This window comes from Aulonocara stuartgranti (assembly GCF_965226115.1).
Source record: "Aulonocara stuartgranti genome assembly, chromosome: 15".
Lineage (NCBI taxonomy): Eukaryota > Metazoa > Chordata > Actinopteri > Cichliformes > Cichlidae > Aulonocara > Aulonocara stuartgranti.
The window spans coordinates 3849596-3869704 of NC_138951.1; the positions used below are offsets into that span (position 1 = coordinate 3849596).

The window sequence follows — 20109 nt, forward strand, 5'->3', positions numbered from 1 at the left end:
TCGTGTAAAAATAAAAGCTTTCCAGTGATCTGCCGTTTTTGCTTGACAGAGCACACAGTGTTATCGATCAGTCACCAGTCTGAGGTATCACACGTCTGAGTTTTTCTGAGAACAACACTTTTATTTGTGTAGCACCATATGACCCGTGAGACAAACGTTAACTGTCTGCCGCAGAGGATGACAGCATGCAGTCTGAAGGCAGCTTTTTTTTTTAAGTCAACACTTTGTATTAACAATTCCACTCAATTATAAATTGTCAGATAATAATTTTTTAGTCAGCAATTCTGTTGCTATTTACATTAAAATGAGCATTTCATAGGTCATTAACAGTCCAAAAAAAGGATTGCTGTCACCTCACCAATAGGGCTGATTTAACAAATTAAGTAACTCAGAGATGTGGGTTTATGGAAAAAACTTGGTTAAGTCTGGGTCTTTCATCTGTCACTGTCCACTTAGACCTCCTATTTTGAATGTCTCATGTTTTTTAGTAAAGCCTGGTGCAGGGTTGTGTCAGCCTGTGAGACAAGTCGAGCAATACACTGTTGACCAATTAATCTGTGCTTTTGCAGGGGGGTTATGTAGCTGACCTTACTCCTGAGTTTGTTTCTGACCGGTTAATGTTTCCTGATAAGAACATGAGTATCTGAGTTTTTTTTGATTGATGAAAAACTCATGTGCAATGGGGAACTGGACATTTTCAAAAGATGTTTTTAAAATAATTTTTGAAATATGTTTTCTAAAGAGTACCTGACTCGCCAGATAGCCTTTTTATCTTGCTTTAACACAAACCTTTGAAATAAGGAAAAGTGTCAGTTTATAGTGTACTGATTTCACAAGTGCCAGACTGAGAAAAGTGCAAAGTGCATATAACATGTTTCGTTTGTAACAGTACAAAGCTAACTAAGCTAACTTAGTTAGCTAGGTTACCTGAGTTTGCATAAGAACTCTATGTTTGGCATTCAAACAAAAGGGAGAATCATCATCTGTCAGCTTTTCTCAGCTCCATTTATAGCTGCATGCTTCTTTGCTAAAAGCTCCACTGGATTACACTTCAGCTTCCAGCACACAATCGACACCATGGAGCTGGGTCAACTGCTGAAGGAGCTAAGCTGGAGGGGAGCATGACCAAAAGCTGCCTTCTAAAGTAGCCAAGGGTCATGTGGGTCCAGTGGGATTTCCTGTCAGACAGAGAGTGAGATGCTGAGTTTGGTTTTACTATTTAACAAGTCTGGATTTTTATTTGACCTGTTTGTTTTTTAAATGGGAAATATTCTCTCATTTTAAATGTTGTTTTCTAAGAATTTGATGGCAAATTGAGACCGCTGTCATATCTATAGTGTAAACATCTAACTCAAACATACAGCCAGACTAGCTTAGAATGCAGTTAGCCTGTTCAATCCGAACATATGCATAAAACTGTAAAGATTAAGAGGCCATTTTTCGATCTGAAAACTGGGGGAAAGCATTTTAGTGTCAGCTTAGAGACATCTAAACATAAATGTGAAACTGGTCACAGACGGGATGAAATCTGAATAAGAGCCAGAACAAGAGAAGCTGAAATATTAATCTGCGTAAGTGTCTACTTTTATTGTGTTTTATGGCCTTTTTTAGAGCCCTAATCTGTTTTTTGTATTCACAATATGTGCGATCAGTTCTTTTGTCAGGAGGCTGATGAGACGTGGGATCATTGTGTGAGACTCCATGTTAGTCATCCTGTTGAGCTTAGTTAGTGTGTGTGTATGCCCGCGGTTATACGTGTCCTGACGGCTGCTTCTATTGTGTCCCCAGGAGAGGTGTGGAGTGCCAGACAGCAGCCAGCACGGGGAGTGCTGAGACACGGGAGCGGAGAGCACAAAGACACGGACTCGTCAGGGAAGACACGACACGGGAGTCTGGGGAAAATACGGGGATTTATTGTTGTTTTGTACCATACACTGTAAATAAACGCACTGTTCGCACACAGAGCACCACGCCTGGGTGCTCCTTCCCTACACCCCCCAGGGTCTGCCAGCTAGACTGTGACAACAGGTTTGAAAAACTTTGTTTTAAAAGCGTGATTCTGATTTATCTGCTCAGATGTTCAGATATAAATGCATGTCCTTCCACACAGCTGCACTCTGTGGTACAGTTAAATCGTTTACATCCAGTCTTGCTTTGTATCATGAATCCAATTTTGCATCCAAATTATGAGAGAAACAGATCTAAGAGACATTGTGGTTGGTTTGGGGGCTCCAGACTAGACTGCTAGTGTAGCAACTTGGGCTTAAGTCACATCTGTATTTGCCTGTAGATCGATGGGAAAGACATTGGAAAATAGGGGCAGAATTTATGGTTGACTACGCACATTTGCTCGAGAAAAAAGAAAAAAAGAAAAAACTGATTCTTTGGGTAAAAGGTCACAATGTCAATGCATGATCAGATAGTTAGCAACAACAATCGGTTCATAACTACACAGAAAGTGATATTAAGGAAGATCGCAGTGCACAATTCCCTCAAAGATGAATGAACATCTGAGGGGTCATCAGTGCAAAAACCATTAGCACTGGTGTGAAGACGTGGAAAAACACAGTGATAAGGTCAGATGAGTCGTTCTTCCCTTATTCTTGACAAGCGAGCGCAGGTCTGAACCCTTGACCTCTACTGTGAGGAGATCTGGCGCCTTTGTTGTGCTGCGTGAGGCGTTTTTCTTAAAAGGGTTGTGTCCACTTGGCCCCTCAATCAATACAAAGCTGTTCAGAGCAACGGGAAAGGTCTTCCATTACAGTGCCCCCATCCATCATAGGGCATGAGGGGTCCTGAATGGACTAAGAGTATAAAAAATAAGATGTCCATCATGTTTTTCATCACAGTTAGTACATCACAAACCTCCTCTTCAATAAATCACGTTTCATGTTTATGTTAACACCAAGATCATGTCTTAAATTACAAAGATTAAATTGCTAAATGCTCTCTGTAAAGAGAACATTTATAGACCATATAGTTTCATATAGTGGAATAAAATGTACTCAAAGGGTACCTGGAGAGGAGTCAGAAAATTGCCTTTGAGCAGCAGAACATATGGGACCACATGAGACAGTGGAAAACAAACCTGATGCTTTATTTGGAGCTTCTTACTGTATGGCAGCCTCTGTTATGTGCTGTAAAAACAAATTGCAGCGCTTCAATTAAGAGCAGAGTTCTTTCAAACTAATCTCAATATCTGACCACTGTGAGGCTGTACGAACGGATGTCTCACCTCCAACAACTGAGAAAACTGATGACAACCTGTTAACCAGTTACATCATCATGCCATCCTTGAAACCTTTTCTCTGTAAAGAAAGTGACAAATGCAAAAACACAAACACCTCAGCCTAACCAGTCCACTTCCCACAGTACAAAGAAAACATTCAAAGTGACGTTGTTGGCGCTGGGTGTTGATCGCCTCCAATAAAAGACGTGGTATTGATTATTGAGTGCATTCATCTCACTTTGCATGTGAGTTTAGGCTGTGAGTGAATGTGACGGACATGTAAGCGCTGAGCTTACTAACCAACAAAATGACTTTTTTGTCTTAATTTTTATTCAGCTGTATTTATGAGCGCTACAGCAAAATAACCGCTTACCGCTGTGTGTAATTACGAGATAAGTGGTATTACAGCGCCGTTAGGTTATAGCTTTATAAATGTCACTGTCTGCTGGCCTGTAGGTTAGAGCAGCAGTCCCCAACCCCCGGGCCTCGGACCAGTACCGGTCCGTGAGTCGTTTGGTACCGGGCCGCAAGAGTTGAGGCTCAGGTGTGAAATGTATGGTTTTCAAGGTTTTTATCGGTTTTCAGCGTTATTTTGTTATCGTTTTTATCATTAACTGGGTTTTCCTGGGTCTTTTCACGTGTGTTATGAATAAATCTTCTTTTTTTTGGTACCGGTACTAGTTTTATTTTGTTGTATTTATCCGCGACACCTTAAAGGCCGGTCCGTGAAAATATTGTCGGGCATAAACCGGTCTGTGGCACAAAAAAGGTTGGGGACCGCTGGGTTAGGGAACTCTGGCAACTGTTGTGCATTTCAACTCTGCCTAAACTAATAAGGCAAGATTAAATATTAAATCGTTGTGACTATTTGCACTAAAAATCTAACCCAGTGTTCAAGATAAGATGAATGATGCTGCTGCTGCACTGGCTTAAAAGTTGCTTTTAACCTTATGTTCTCTACATTCGCACTTTCATATCTCTCTTCCTCTTTGGGTTTCTACATCTCACATTACCTCTGCAGTGCAAAGCAAAGTGGGGCAATCAAATCATTTTTCATGGCAATTCATCCTTTGTGAAACTAACTTGAAGAACCACAGATTCCACCAGCAGGATTGCCAGAGATCTGACTAATAACCCTCGATTACCTGCCAACAAGCCACAACAAATTAATGGTTAATGTGTTGTGTTTTAGTGGGAATTGATGATATGCTTTCTAAGATTACAGTAACCAGCAGTATTAAAAGCAGTATTTTAGTCCTTAACCACCACTGTGACGACAAACCCAAAAGTGATTTGCCGATTTGTGTGATTGCTCGATTTTCTCTGAGGAGCCGATTTGCTGTGATGAAGAACACCTGGCCAAGTTTCAGCTCTGCCTGTCCATGGACCTCTCTTTGTGCTAAGTTTTGGAGTACAAATACTTTGTTGCTGTATAACTGAGAATTTTAAATATTTATTTTTACTTTTATTGTCACAGTATACGGCAGCACACCGTGTGAATGTGTGAAGAGGAGCCAAAATGCAGACACAAAGAACGTGGAAGAAAACTTGAATATTAACAAAAAGCAAGCCGTTTAATATGGCTGATAAAAAAGGTACAAAAGCAAAAGGCAGAGGCACACAGGGAAGAACCTAACTAGAACTAAACTGGAAAAATGAAATGCTGAACAATAAAAACAAAGAACAAAACCTTGAACGTAAAAATATCCAGAGACAAAGACACAAAGTCACTCATCAGCAGCTCGTCTCTAAAGAAAGAAGAAGAAGAAGAAAATCAACACCACCGTCCAGCTGTCAGCACCTAATTGCACACGACATTTAACTTCCACAAGACCTCTTAATGCCCTGGTCACTGTGATATAGCTCAGAGCTCTCAAAGTTGGGTCACTTCTCTTCCAACAGATGAGCCCGTATTTGTATTTGTCAAGAAAATTAACAATTACGTTGTTTTGTTTTGATGGAGTGTGAAAATAGAGATGACAACTGAAGACCTGGGCATTGAAGGTGTTCCTCATTTTTCAGTATAACCTTAAGCATAATAACCATATTAAAAGCGGAATAGGTTACTCATAACTGATAGGAGAAGGTGACCGGTGAAGTTAAAGTTAAATTCATTTTCTGGAATTTTTTTTTTTTTCAATTCAATTCAATTCAGTTTTATTTATACAGCACATTTATACAACAACAGTTACCTCAGAGTGCTTTAAATTGTAAGGTAGACCCTACAAGAATACATGCAGAGAAAACCCAACAATCATATGACCCCCTGTGAGCAGCACTTTGGCGACAGTGGGAAGGAAAAACTCCCTTTTAACAGGAAGAAACCTCCAGCAGAACCAGGCTCAGGGAGGGGCGGGGCCATCTGCTGCGACCGGCTGGGGTGAGAGAAGGAAGACAGGATAAAGACATGCTGTGGAAGAGAGACAGAGGTTAATAACAGGTATGATTCAATGCAGAGAGGTCTATTAACACACAATGAGTGAGAAAGGTGCCTGAAGAAGAAATACTCAATGCATCATGGGAATCCCCCAGCAGCCGACACCTATTGCAGCATAACTAAATAAAATAAAATGTGAATAAATTATCCAAAATCGAAAAAATGCAGAAAAATAACCATGGATCTCACTAGTTAACAAAGCTTATGTCACTAAGATTATATTTAGGCATAACATTATTTTATTAGTAAGTCCTACTCTTTACCTCAAGCAACCCTCCCTCGAGCTCACACTGGTCACGAGACCCCTTTCTAAAGATGTTCATAGATTTATACTTTAAAGCTCAACGTCATCCACAAAAATGTGCCCACATGTGAGTCAAATGATGCTGAACACAAAAAAGGAAAATCCAATCTGCAATTTATAAACCTGTGATCTATGAATTTCAAACCATCCTTAATTGACAGCACCTGCGCTACACGTGTCTATGTGAACGATTTCAGGAAGTTTAGTGTTGAGCAGAAATGGAGCGAAAGAAAAAGGGAAACGTTTTGGAAGACGATGTAGGTTTGCTTGGCCATTCTAGGCCTGCTGCAGAAGGAAGGGTTTAGTTATAGTGTCTCTGACTCCTCCAGTGACTGCCACTTTATTTCCTCATTCATACGGTCAATATCAAGGCACATTGGAGCTCATTCATCTTCAGAGGTTTATATCTACCCAGAGGAATCTTGGTTTGGAGAAAGCAATTTCAGTCTACCCCAGCTGTTAAGACCTTTTGATGCATTTTGTCACCTGAAAATGAACAGGAAAAAAGTATCCTGCCTCCTTGCCTTCCTTGAAGATTGAGAAATAAGTGCTCTTGGGGGCTTTTTGACAATAAAAAACTGGTATAATGAGCATGTTAGTATATCAGTATTTTAAAGGCTCCCCCTGGAATTTGCCACATGATGTTTTAATGTGATGTCTTAATAAGATGAACCATACTCCTCCTTATCTGTAGCTCAGCAGACTCATGTTAGTTTACTTGACTATTAAAACATTTCTAATATTTAAAAAGATGGTATTTTGTCCAATTACTTTTCATCCCCTGAAAACTGTTTACACAAAAGTATATTTAAAATACATTGTGGTTATGTACAGAGGCAAAATTACTTTGGTAATTTTAACCACCACTTTAACGATGAGCATTTCAACGATTAAGCTATTAAATCTACTGTGCCAGTTTTTAATGGATCTCGTGCTACATATTATAGCAGTTCATGTTGTGTAATTTTACATTGCAGTCTTACTCTGAGTAAGCAAAAGTTAACTGTAGGGCCGGATCTACAGTGGGGCAAGGGGGGGCAGCTGCCCCCTGCTCTAGAGCCTTGCCCCCTCAACTTTTATGTCTATTAGCCTAAAAGTGATAGCTGAAATTAGTCCCTTTTCTGTATTTGTTTTCTGTATTTATTTTTGTATTTATTTTGTATGTATTTGTGTTTATTTTGGGGAACTTTTTCTTATCTTGTTTACACAGAAACAATTATCTTTGTTCTACCAGAAGAAATAATGATACAATAAATATTTTGTTGACTCCATTTACATAAAGGGGATTTTCAGATACTTCACTGAAAACAACAAAGCAAAATTTGAGAACAGGATATTTTGTGTCTAATTGGTAAAAGGTTGAGTTTTTTTTTTTAACTTGTATATTTATTTATTTACTTTGTGGTCTCTGGCTAGCTCACTCCACTCTCACCTAACTCAACCTGAAGCTAACATAAACCTGTTTTCCCGTTTTGACATCTAACGCTCAGTGACACCACGGCACTGGAGACGCTGGATGATCCTCTCTTTACGCATCATCACCCTGACAACACACGCTGGCTGCAGGCACGAGGCTTCAGCCGGTACGTGTCTCAGCTTCATTCCTGAGGACAGATGCCTCTGACACCGGAGCGCAGCAGCAGCAGAGGCGCAGTCTGACTCTTCTCCGCTTCGTCGGGATCGCATGAGGATCACTTTTCTTTTATCTTGGTTACTGATCATTGTTTTCATGGATAAGTACACCTCTGCTTTATCACCGGCGCTGGACATCGGCACGGGCTGCTACCTGCTGGTCTTAAGTAAGTTGAAAATCGCACTTAAACTAGAAACAATGACAGTTTATGGTTTTTGAATGCTTCCCATCTCTGATCATCTTAATCCTGTCTGGGAATATACTCTTCAATAGCATTGACTTATTCTCCCGGCTTTGGAGACCTAAACTGAATTAAAAGAGCGTGATCTTTTTTTTATAATCCATTTTGCGCACATGAGTTCAAAGCAGCTTTCTGAGAAAATACTGGGAAAAAAATATAATCTCATGATAATATAATCCCACACCGTCATTTAGAAGGTTAGAGTAAGTTTGTGTGGTGTGTAGTGTATTTGCATGAAATCTGTTTGGTACAGTCAGGTAAGGAGAACAGTGGTCTTAGGTTTCAGAGAATATATAATATAACTTTCAGAATAATCCTAAGTGACAGAAGTAAGTCTTCAACCTTGTATGCCGCCCTTTATATAAGATCTTAGATTCTGTGTTTACTAAAATAGTTTATTTAAAAGAAAAACTACAGCCTTCAGGATGGGGGTGGAGGAGGTTATTATTACTTATGTTTGGGATATTATATATCATTACAGTGACAGACATGGACGAGGCCGAGGTAAACACTACCATCATTCACTTATCATTACCTGCCTGTCACCAATGAACGGAGGTCAGAGAGGATGCTGCTCCTCAAGGTGCTCCAAATGCGTGCAGTGGCTGTGATGACAGAAAAAGGTGGAAGGAGGTCCTGGGGTGCAGGAGGGTTAGAAGAATTATGGAAACACAGCTGTGAGGCATTTCCTTGCTTTTTATTGAGAACTGATGCCAGGGGCCATATTTAAAATGAAAATTTGAAATGACGCCAGACAGAAACTGGGAAGAAAAAAATCTTACCAAAGGGGCACTTATCAGGTGAGAGACCAAAGGGGGTGTGGTCTGTCTGTGCATGTGCAGACTTAATGTGAGAATTCAGTGCAGGGATAATTCTGGTGTCCAGCCTGCTGGTAAAGACTTTAAAAACATAGAAATCTCCACAAAGCTACTGTGATCTCCTGATCAATAAGACGGACAGAAGCACAGAGACTCAGTCATCCTCCTGCTATTTCGCACAGTTTATCTGCCTGGAAATGCATCATTAAGCAGTAAGTCTACTGCACAACCAAAGATAGACTGATAGATTGAAATAATAGAGGGTGGAGAATAGCAGCCGAGGACAAAGACCACCGGCCCTTTCATCCACTGATGGCAGGATTTATGAAGCAAAGCAGCAGAGGTTCATAATCCAAATGTTTGAGGTTTGATGTATTGAATTGGTTCTTCTAATGGACAAAAACAGTTGGTGTAGTTGTTCTGTCTGGGAACCACATTCACCTCATACCTGCAGGTCATCCCTGCTGATCTTTCTGTTATCCAGCATGAGAAATGTGTGCCTTATTTTATTTTTGTGCTGCATTTTGCATTTAGAATCAAACATGATTTCAGAATGTAGCTGGCCTTTCATGTGTTTTTAGGTGGTGACGTGGTGGGATTGGGAGGACAGCAATGCTTTGCAATGCTTTGAGATAAAAACATAGATGAGCTGTAGTTTGTAGTCTGACAGATTGTGCTACAGGGAAGCTGGATAAATAATGCAAGCTAAGAGAAGTTAGAGAAAGATAAACCGTGCTGCGTTTTGATGCTGGATGATTAATACAAAGCCTGGTCTGATTTCATTTCTGTTCGGTTCTCTGCTGCCCACAGGGGGGGAAATACACTATATAGGGCTTAATCAATCACTTCCACTGAAATCAGTCCCGACACCATCGCTCTGCTTCTGGTTATGAGGCAAGTTTCTTCCCAGAAAATTTCACACAAATACAGACAAATTATATCCAGTGATTGAAGTCATAGTCACATCACAGGAACAGAAAAACAGCACATGTGTGCAGGGAGACGTCCATGTGCACACTCATAAAAGCTGCTAAAAGGCTAAGAAAAGTTTAGTAACAGTTTGAATTCCCCCCTAATAATGATAGAAGACCAAGTTAGCTACAGCTGCATTAAAGTAATCCGATTGACTTCCTATTCTAAACCATTCTACTCCAACTGTTTGTAGTACAGTCCCTTTATCCTGATGTTCCCACACAGTGTCTACACCCTTGACTTTGTGCAGAATGGCCAAAGATTAAAAAAAGAAAATTAATTCCCTTTGGATTCAAATTAGCCCTTGCATTGTTTAAAGCATGCCTGCTTAGAAACAAAAGGATCCTATGTTTATCTGTGAGGGTTAAACACTAAAGACCTTTACCGGGGCGAGGTCTACAGGGGACCCAAACAAAAGGATGACCATTTATTTGACTTGCACGAACAGTTAAGGATACTAAAAGAGTCAGAGATAACATCTGACGAGCAGCATGAGGAACAGGAGCATGAAACACCATGAACAAGACTACAGACACAGAGGGATGATTAAACAAAAGCAGAGGCAGATGCAGTTAAGGTGGGGCAAACAATCACAACGACGGGACCACAAAGGGATTTTCTCATTTCTGTAATTTGCACCTCCTTGTTCCCTCTGTCCTCCGTTTTTTTTCCTGTGACCTGGATGTCAGTCTTATTATTCCACATTGAAGGATGTTTTAGTTCCTCAGTCTGTTCAGTCTGGTGGGCAAATGGTTGCCAAGGAAGCTATAGTCAAAGATCCACAGGTGTATCCTTTGCAGATGTGCTTTTACATTTTTTAAAAATCTTTTTACAATTTTTACAAACAAAAAGCGACAGTGCAGTGGGAGAAAGACTCTTAGAACTACCCATCCTTTCTATTAATGTTGTAGCTTAACTCAAATAAAATCATCAAACTTTGTACCCGTGAAAAAAAAGGAGCTGCGTCTTTACATTGTCCCATGTTGTGACCTTTAAGCAAAAGTCACCCTAAATATAAAACACGCTGTTACTTCTTCTCCTACGTGTCGATGCTGTACCAGTAGACCATTATTAAGCCATGTATGGATTAGGATGAAAACAGCCTCTTCATCTGTCTGTCTAAATCTAACAGTAAGGGCTGTCATACCACTATATAATTGACCCCTTTTCATTTACCCCTGTGTGTATCCATAGATCACAAATGCTGCTGCAGTTGGATCTCTACAGGTCTTTCTCACATCCAGTCTGTCCAGGAGGGACACATGTTTTCAAACCTACTGCTTCTTCTTTTGTCTGCTTCCTTTAGGGGTCACCACACTGGATTATCTGCCTCCACCTCACCCCTTCCTCTCTGTCACATCACCATTCTGCATGTATTCCTTCACTACATCCATGAATCTCTGTGCAGTCTTCCTCTTTTCCTTCAGTTTGGCAGCTCCATGCTCAGCATCCGTTGTCCATTATATCCATGTGCTTCATCTGCATGTGTCCAAACCTTCTCCATATTGAAAGAAGACAGTGCACCATGCAGCTTCAACAACTCTTTCTCATGTCTTTATTGTATGGCTCATTAATCCTTCTGTAGCTCCTACAGCTTTGCACGTCCTCCTTGTTCATAAAAACTGGAATCAGTGTTAAACAACCTGGTCCACTGTGCTTTCTCCTAGACATCTCCATAGCTCCACAGGTATGTCATCTGGACCAACCAGCTTTCCACTTTTCATCCTCTTCATAGCTGCCCTCACTTCCTCATTACTAATCCTCTGCAGTTACTGAATCAGGAAGTGCAGAGGATTAGTCAGGAGGAAGTGAGGGCTCCTCTCATTTTCTTCATTCATCAGCTCCTTAAAGTACTCCTTCCTCTATCTTTAACCCTGGAGAAACCATGGGGTCAAATTTGACCCCATGGTTTCCCTAGTAAACCAATGGGGACCCCATGGGTTCTCCAGGGTTAAGCACCCTAACCTCCTGCACGTCCTTTCCAGTTCAATCTCTTGCTAGCCAATTGATACAAATCTTTTTTTCCTTTCTTAGTGTCCACATACAACGCACTTAAAGTCCGTTCCTTTGCCACCCCTCTCTTTGCTGTGTGCATAGCCTCCCAGTACTCCTGTATACTTTTTGCATCTCCCTGACTGTCCCATTTTTTCTTTGCTAACCTGTTCCTTTGAATACTTTCCTGCACAGCCTCGTTCCACCACCAAGTCTTCTTCCTTCTGCTCAGAGGATCGGGTCACTGGGCTTTGAGCTTAAAAAGTCCCAAAGGAGATCTTACATAAAATCAAGAGTTCCTGTGTAGGGAGACTGTCAGAGAATCTCCCTTCACGACGAAGGAGTCTGTCTTAGTGCTTGATATACACAGAAGTGCATTTATGCTGTTAGTTTTGTCATCTGTTTGTTTCCCTGAGGTTGCTTCCAGCAAAAAAAATCAATGCAATATTTTGTTCAGCAAGACAGGGCATGAACGTTATATGAAAACAATGTATACCTGCTATCTAACAGCCAGTAGGTGGGCGAAATATTGTATGAAGTCAAGGAAAGTTGGGAAACGGCTCATCACTTGATTTAAAACCTCAATAAAAATCTTTCTAATCAGTTTATGGTTTAATTGCTTGTTTCAACTCTTATTAAATAAACATTATGTTCATGTTGTAACCTCCAGTATGATTTAGAGTCAAACAGAAAAAAAAGCAGGATCCTTTAGGGCTTATTGAACCTGTGACTGAGAAATTACTACCTTATAAGTGTCTTCAACTTATGAGCTTGATCCACCTCTCACTCATCCATCCATCCATCTTCTTCCGCTTATCCAGGGCCCGGGTCACAGGGGCCTAAGCAGAGAATCCCAGGCCTCCCTCTCCGCAGCCACCTCCTCCAGCTCATCCGGAGGAACATCAAGGCATTCCCAGGCCAGCTGTGAGATAAAATCTCTCCAGCGTGTCCTGGATCTGCCCAGGAGATCCAGGACACGCTGGTCTGCCAGGAGCGGAGCCCCTGGCAGACCGATTCCCGGCTACCAAGACCTCTCACTCATGATGTCTGATTTTAATAATATATGCGGCCATAATGCTGAACTCCTCTTAAGACAATGGACTTCTGCAACATTAAAGTAGTCCTTCAAGCGCTAAGACAGAAGCAGGTGCAGGAAAGGAGTTTCTTGGTGTTCTAGTTTACGGGGAAAGGTTAACAAGATTACCCACAGTAGAAGAGAGTGAGAGGAAAGTACACAGTGCTCTAAGCTGAGGTTGCTCAGGAATAATCCTCACCTCTGGAAACTGTTTCATGTTCAAGCCAAGGAGCAGACGTGGCACACTATAGGCTAGCTCTAATTACAGCCTGAAGCTCAGCAGGTCATCATTCAGCATCTGGACATTTTTCACATTTTTCATGTTCTCCACCTTTTGACATCAGTTAATGGATTCTTAGTCAGTCACATTTCTATTACTGCTCTAGAGGTGAATGCCACCTAACAGTCTGCAGGTGTTGTCATGACAGCTGATGTCAAGCATATGAAGTGTACTGGAAAACTATCTCTCTGAAATACACGGGCATTGATCCAAATCTACCAACCGAACCTCACAGTTCAACACTGCGGAGGCTGTGAAGAAAGCTGATTATACATGAGCACTTTAAAAGCACTTCAACACAATGTGTACACTTCTCTCCTCCCCTGCAGAACACTTTATTGTCACTTTTCTTTTTAGATATTATCCATCCTCATCAGTTCATTCTCTTAGCCATTGCTTTACCATGACTGTGAGACCAGCATCAAAAGCTGATCTAGCAACAAATATTTGTGCCTCCTTTTAAAAAATCCCATCTCTTATTTCCCCACATCAGTGATTTTTTAAACCTTTGTTGTCCTTTTGTTCTCTGCCAAAAACAGAAGCTAGGCTCTTCTTTCTACACTAATCACAGCGATAATCACCGTATACGTTCACCAATTTCACCGATCTGGCAGGAAATTCATCGAATCACCCACTCCAGTGAATACAAGCTTACAGTCTTACAAACTTTCTTCATGTGCAAGGCTGCTAGGCAAGGTCAAGTTCACATGTTGAGAGATACAATGGCGGCTTTGTGCTGAGGAAAACAAAAGAGAGGCAACAGAGTTAGCGTTAATCTGTGTCTGACGTAATCATGACTTCTTTCTGCTTGAAATGTGAAAGAAATAAGTACTGTTATTTTCAGCTTTGAGCGCCTGCCAATGCCCTAACATTATGGTTTTCTTTCTGTGGTTGTTTTCTGTATTACTGAGAGGTCAGAGGTAAAAGATTACCCTTATATGTGAATATTTAACAGTGTGATAAAAACAGTATTGTTCAGATAGCTCAAATAGACGTACAATGTTTTAAGTAATATCCTTATTGGCCTTTAGACTAAACGGCAGACGTGAATAGTTCTTCAGGCTATGGTCAGATGCTGGTTGGCCTATTTCAAAAACATCTTGTGTTTATCAGGAAAATAATCCCCTAAAGGTTTAATGGGGCAAATGTCATAGTGAGTTTAATGAAACACAGATTTGCCTGAGGTGTGGAAACTGATGTGCAAAATGCTTCACCTTATCTCCGTCTCCGTCTTATACATCTGCTCCAGAAATGCAGGGAGACGAGAGGATAGAGTCAGAAACAACAACTAACACTACCTTATCTATTTTTTTTTTTTAAGATTTCATTAAGATTTCTGTAAATAGAGAATGGAAAAAAATCAATGTGTGGTCAAAAGATACCCAAAAAAGAAAATTCCTTCCTTTAAAACAGTACATTGTAATGTTTTCCTACTGATGGATTTATTTATTTATTTATTTTAAACTGTGCTGCAGATGTGATTTTGCAGCAATTATTTTACAGAAGATAATAAATAAATATAGAGGAGTAAAAAGTGACGTATTTATCTCTGAATTGTGGTCTAAGCGTATAAACTAGTAATAAAAAAGCACCTCACACAAACCTTGAAGCTGCACTTAGGTGCTCGCCTGACTTTTACCTTCCATTATAAAAGAAAAGGTCAAATCATTTTGTAATGGGCTGTGAGGCTGTTTAAAAAGATTAGCATTGTGTGTCATTTGCAGGCAGCCAGTGGGTAAAGCTGTCCTTCTTCCTTAGTTAAACCTCTACCGTGGATTCAATAAACGATGTAACGACCGTGTGGTCGCACTCCTCTCCAGAGAAACAAATCCAACATCCATCCAGAGTCTTGTGTTTTTACACAGATCAGGATCATTGTTAATGCACTGTGTGTTTAACCTGTGTGTCAGTGTATGTGCTTATATGCACTTCTTCAAACACAGGGGAACAGTAATGTGGACCTCACACGTACCGCAATCAAGGCCAGTGAATGCTGATTATTGTTGTTGTTAAATCATCTAACAGCTAAAGGACAAATTTGACATAATTTAACGCACGATTAATATGCATCCAAAGGCATCAACCACTTTAAACACCTTTGCAGACGGCATGTGTGTTTGTGTAGCTAGACTTCTATTCATTATATCATCTTCTCCTCTTCCTCTGTATCCCAGCTGTGCTCTCCATTGTGGGAAACCTGCAAGTCCTTATCGTGGCATTCAAAAGGTCGTCCAGGATGAAACCGCCGGAGCTGCTGAGTGTGAATCTAGCCATGACAGACCTGGGAGCAGCTGTCACCATGTACCCTCTAGCTGTGGCGTCTGCCTGGAGCCATCGCTGGCTTGGGGGAGATGTTTCCTGTGTCTATTATGGCCTGGCAGGATTCTTCTTTGGCATGGCCAGCATCATGAACCTCACCATCTTGGCTGTTGTGCGCTTGATTGTGTCCCTCAACCTGCAGTCACCTAGTAAGTAATTCAGGGCTGACAAAAATACTGTTTCCAAAGATGCTCTTCCCACATCTGCCTCTTTTCATGTATGCATAGAACCGGCAGAGAGGTCACAGACAAGAGCCATGCTGTCAAATATAAAAGAGAATTAATGGAAATAAAAATCTTCTTACCTTTGTATTACATACCATCCGCAATGTTTTCTAATTGTTTGAAGGTAGAAACATCTCGCTCACGTCCATATGTTTAAACCTGTTTTCAGTGTAACTGTGTAACAGAGTTTTTGCGTTTTAACATAAAGGCAACTGTTTTTGTGTTTCGGTGTTTAATAAATAAAACTAAATTATTTCTATGCATGTGATATGTGATTTAAGAAATATAGGATCTTATCTAAGCTCTGCCATTTAACTGCATATAAGAAGGAGAAAGCAACTGTTCTCTTTATTTCTCACTGCAGGGGAGAAAATCAGTTGGAAGAAGGTGAAGATGCTGTGCCTGTGGTCCTGGCTGTATGCTTTGATCTGGGCTCTGTTTCCCATAGTGGGCTGGGGTCGATACGGCCCAGAACCCTTTGGCCTGTCCTGCTCACTTGCCTGGGGCCAGATGAAATATGAGGGATTCTCTTTTGTTATCTCCCTGTTCTTCTTCAACCTGGTCATGCCTACTGTCATCATCCTCTGCTGCTACTTTGGCATCGCCATCAAACTCTATTTCACCTACAAAAAGTCGATGCACAACAGCCACAGAATCCCCAACATCGTCAAGCTCCATCGGAGGCTGTTACTAGTGAGTCGCTCTTTACTGAAGATTATAAAGATCTGAAACTGTAGTTTGCTTTAAAGGGTTAAAATTCTGAAAATTGTTGAATATTTGATCATCGAGAGAGACAGTTCATCCAGTCAGCACTATACCCTGTGGTTTGGTCAACCAATGGCTTGATGTTAGTTAAGTTCCCTCCTATTCCTTTCTCAGAATCAGTTCATTTTAATTTTTTTAGGACTGAAAAGCACATTTAACCTCGTTGTTGAAAACTTTAAGCCAATCCATTTTACACCCACAAGTGTCACAATCTGGAGCCAAATATAAGCATACCTTCTGTCTATGGTTTAATTAAGAGGCACTAAAAAAGAACTGGTCCTTATCAGGTTTTAAAATTAGGTAAACCATATGACATATTACACCATGTCATTATTTATTGAACAAAACCTAAGCAACAGTGCAGAAGCAGTGTGTCAAAAAATTAGGAAAACCCCATCGCCTCTGTCAGTGCGCCCCTGAGCGGCTGTGGCTACAATGTAGCTGCCATCACAAGTGTATGAATGTGTGTGTGAATGGGTGGATGACTGGATGTGTAAAGCGCTTTGGGGTCCTTAGGGACTAGAAAAGCACTATACAAATACAGGCCATTTACCATTGATGTTGAAGCACCTTAAGCAGCAATTACATCAAATGGTTTTCTGTATGACTTTTTCAGTCTATCACAATGCTGAGGAGGAATTTGCCTCACTCTTCTTTCAGTTCAGTGAGGTTTGCAGGTATTTGTTTATGCACAGCTCCTTTAAGGTTAAACCACAGAATTTAATTTGGGTTGAGGTCTGAGTTTTGACTGGACACCTTGACACCATCGCTACACCTTGATATGTGTGCCTTCGGCCATTCTTTTGGAGATTTGCTGCCGTGTTTGGGATCACTGTCCTGTTGCACGACTCATTTTCCATCAGGCAAATGGCCTCAACCTTGACTCTAGAGCACTTTGGTATACAGGTACTTCATGCTTAACTCGGTGACTGCAAGGTGTCCAAGTCCTGTGGCAAGAAAATGAATCCAAATCATGAACCTGCCACCACCGTGCTTGACAGTTTTTCACACACGGCTTCTGCATTTAGGCTTAGTTTTTATTAAGTAATGCCATGATGTGATGTGTTGCTGTTTACCTGAAGTTGTTATTTACCTCATTTTAAGACTTTCTAAGAACCAGATCATTCTTATTATGTCCCAATATGTAAAACCTGAGAATTGATAGGGTTTTTTTTCTAACCATAACTAAATCAGTGACGCTCCCAATCATAATCCAATGAAATTCTTGCCTTGTCTTTGTTTTCATCGACTTTGAGAGTTTTTTGCTGACTTTATCTTCCTGTTTTATTTCAGATTGCTGTTTTGATCAGTATAGGCTTTATATGCTGTTGGACACCCTACGGTTTGGTAAGCCTGTGGTCCATTTTCCGTGACAGCAGCACCATCCCACCTGAAGTCAGCCTGCTGCCGTGCATGTTTGCAAAGAGCTCTACTGTTTACAACCCTGTGATCTACTACTTCTTCAGCCAAAGCTTCAAAAGGGAGGTCAATCAGCTGTCGTGGCTGTGTAAGCCGTGCAAAGTCTCCAACACGATCAGTGACAACAATATTTACATGGTTAGTGCTAGCATCAAGCCCAAAGAACAACCACGATCTACCTTGCAGGAGATCACAGAATCCAAGTCAGTGACTTTGGGTTGAAAGACTGGTTTGTTTTTTGGAGCACACTTGAGAACAAAGACTGAAAATAATGTGTTATCAAGACAGACAGAAGTTTTTTTGTTTGTTTCTTTCCAAACGGTGTGTGGTATTATACCACAGCAGGGTAATACTTGGCCCTTTTCTGACTGGCCATGACATGTGGGAGGATGTGTTTGCACAATGTATTAAATGCTGTGAATGTGGAGCCAACAAAAGCTGTAATATAGAGTCAAATTTGTGCTTACAGTTGGTGAAACCCTGCTATGAGAGACGTTTCAGAGACAGAGCTGCTGAGCACACCCGTGCCCTTGAAGAACTCACCACAGTAAACATCTTTTTGTTATTTACTACATATACACACAAACACAATGAGATGTGAAAGAGGCAGAGGAGTGAGAAGACAATCAACTGCGACATATACTCAAACTGTGCAAATGTGCACTCTGCAGCAATGTAGGTTTTGAACAATCAAAACTTAGGGCCACTCTTTTTATTGTTGTCACCACATTTTACTGCAGTGTTTCCCACAGGCTGTTACCAGTGGGAATGCATTATTATAGGGGAAGGTTGTTTTCCATCCAGTTTATAGATATAAAAGCCAAATGCCCAATGCTACAAACTTTCAATAGATGCTACACTTTCCCAGTGTTTCCAAATACTCGGCACATTTCAGCCTGATGTTCCCTTTTAACTTTTAACCAAGAATAGCTGATCCCTATTTTACACTCCCTGGCTTTAAGTCCCAACCAGTAGTGTGAAGAAGACTGAATTAATGATTGTTGAGAAAGGTGGCTCCTTCATTTAAAAGTGAGATATAAACCAAAGGTTGCGCAGAAAAATACAACAAAAACCTTGATCATAGCAAAGAAAAGGTGATTTTTTACTTCAAAGTGGACCTATTCTGCTTTTCCTGATCATGTCACATAAACTGTTTTGGTAGTGGATGCTCCAATTAAACATGGCCAGAGTTTCAAATACTGGGTTCAACTGAAGTCCTGGTGAACCAAAACACTGTCCTAAATGTCCAACTTGTTTCTCTTTTCTTGGATCTGTTTGATGTCAGAGAGAGAGAACATGGTGGCCCTAATTCTCCTCCATATCTCAGACACACAGATCTCACTGCGAGAACAGTAGCACATTTGAGAGCGGCAGCCAATCAGAAGAAAGCTGGCTTAAATGGAGGGTTGTTTTTGAACTGTGAAATGTGGAAAGCAAGAGCTAGCTCTGGAGTTAGGTATTAAAAATACGGGACTAGTAATGAGCAGGATAGGTCCACTTTAATGATTCAGGTTCAGTATACACGTGTATTTGAATAGGTTTGTGATTATTTTGAGATACTTGATCTGGTTTTCCTGAAAAAAAAAACCCACAATCATATTTTTGACTGACATTTTATTTCTGGAACAGCACAGGCAGTTACCGTATGTGTTAAATAGGTATTGTGTTGTACTGTTATTTCAGCAACCTGACATATGCATGGTTTAATCAGTGATTCTGACAACACCCATGTTGTGAGCATGTACTGTATTGGTATCTCTTTCTATCTCGGTCCAGTGCGTCTCGCCCAGCGTCATCTGGGACAGGATCCCTCTCTTTGGAGTTTATCTTGTTTTGATGAAATTAAAATGACAGACAGAATTTTCTTTGCTTTGTTTATTTTTGGAGCTTTAATGCCAACAGTGTGTGGCCGTGTGTGCTGGTAAATATCTGTATTGGGATGTCCTTTTGTTTGATAGCATCTGAAAGAGTTCGTTCTTGATTAACAGAACACACGTGGCTTTGCTTTCATTCGTTTTCAGTCAAAGTCATGAACACTGGCTGCTTTTAGTCATAGTCTACATCCTTGTTTTTAAATGTGGAGCCAGAATGTGAAGTGCGTTACATTTTCAAAACACTTCTCTAATACAAGTGTGTTGTGACAGAGCCTCATTTGCAGCTCATTCGGCTTTGAAAGGTTGGTTTAGTGTTGAGACATCGACTTAAATGGTGGCACGAACTGAATCTTCAGCTGATGTTAACTCCCTTTGCCTTTGATATTGGAGTTGGTGTTTTAATTTTGTTGTGTGTGGCAAGCAGACTTTTTTTATTTCTTGCAACTTGTAACTACTGTTGACGATCGTGATTTGTGAATGTAGCGTTCTGAACACTGAACATATTTATGTATATAAGGGATTGTGCA

The 20109-nt window shown here is 40.7% G+C and overlaps 1 protein-coding gene across 1 annotated transcript; it reads left to right on the forward strand.

The window, feature by feature from the left end:
• Window positions 1–7654: 7654 nt before the first annotated feature.
• On the forward strand, window positions 7655–18049 carry opn8b (opsin 8, group member b; the record flags this gene model as incomplete). The annotated part of the gene is made up of 4 exons (XM_082506218.1): window positions 7655–7769; window positions 15156–15449; window positions 15889–16217; window positions 17583–18049. The coding sequence occupies 4 exons, from the start codon at window positions 7655–7657 to the stop codon at window positions 17928–17930; spliced, it is 1086 nt and encodes a 361-aa protein (XP_082362344.1). The 3' UTR covers window positions 17931–18049.
• Between the last annotated feature and the right edge of the window lie 2060 nt (window positions 18050–20109).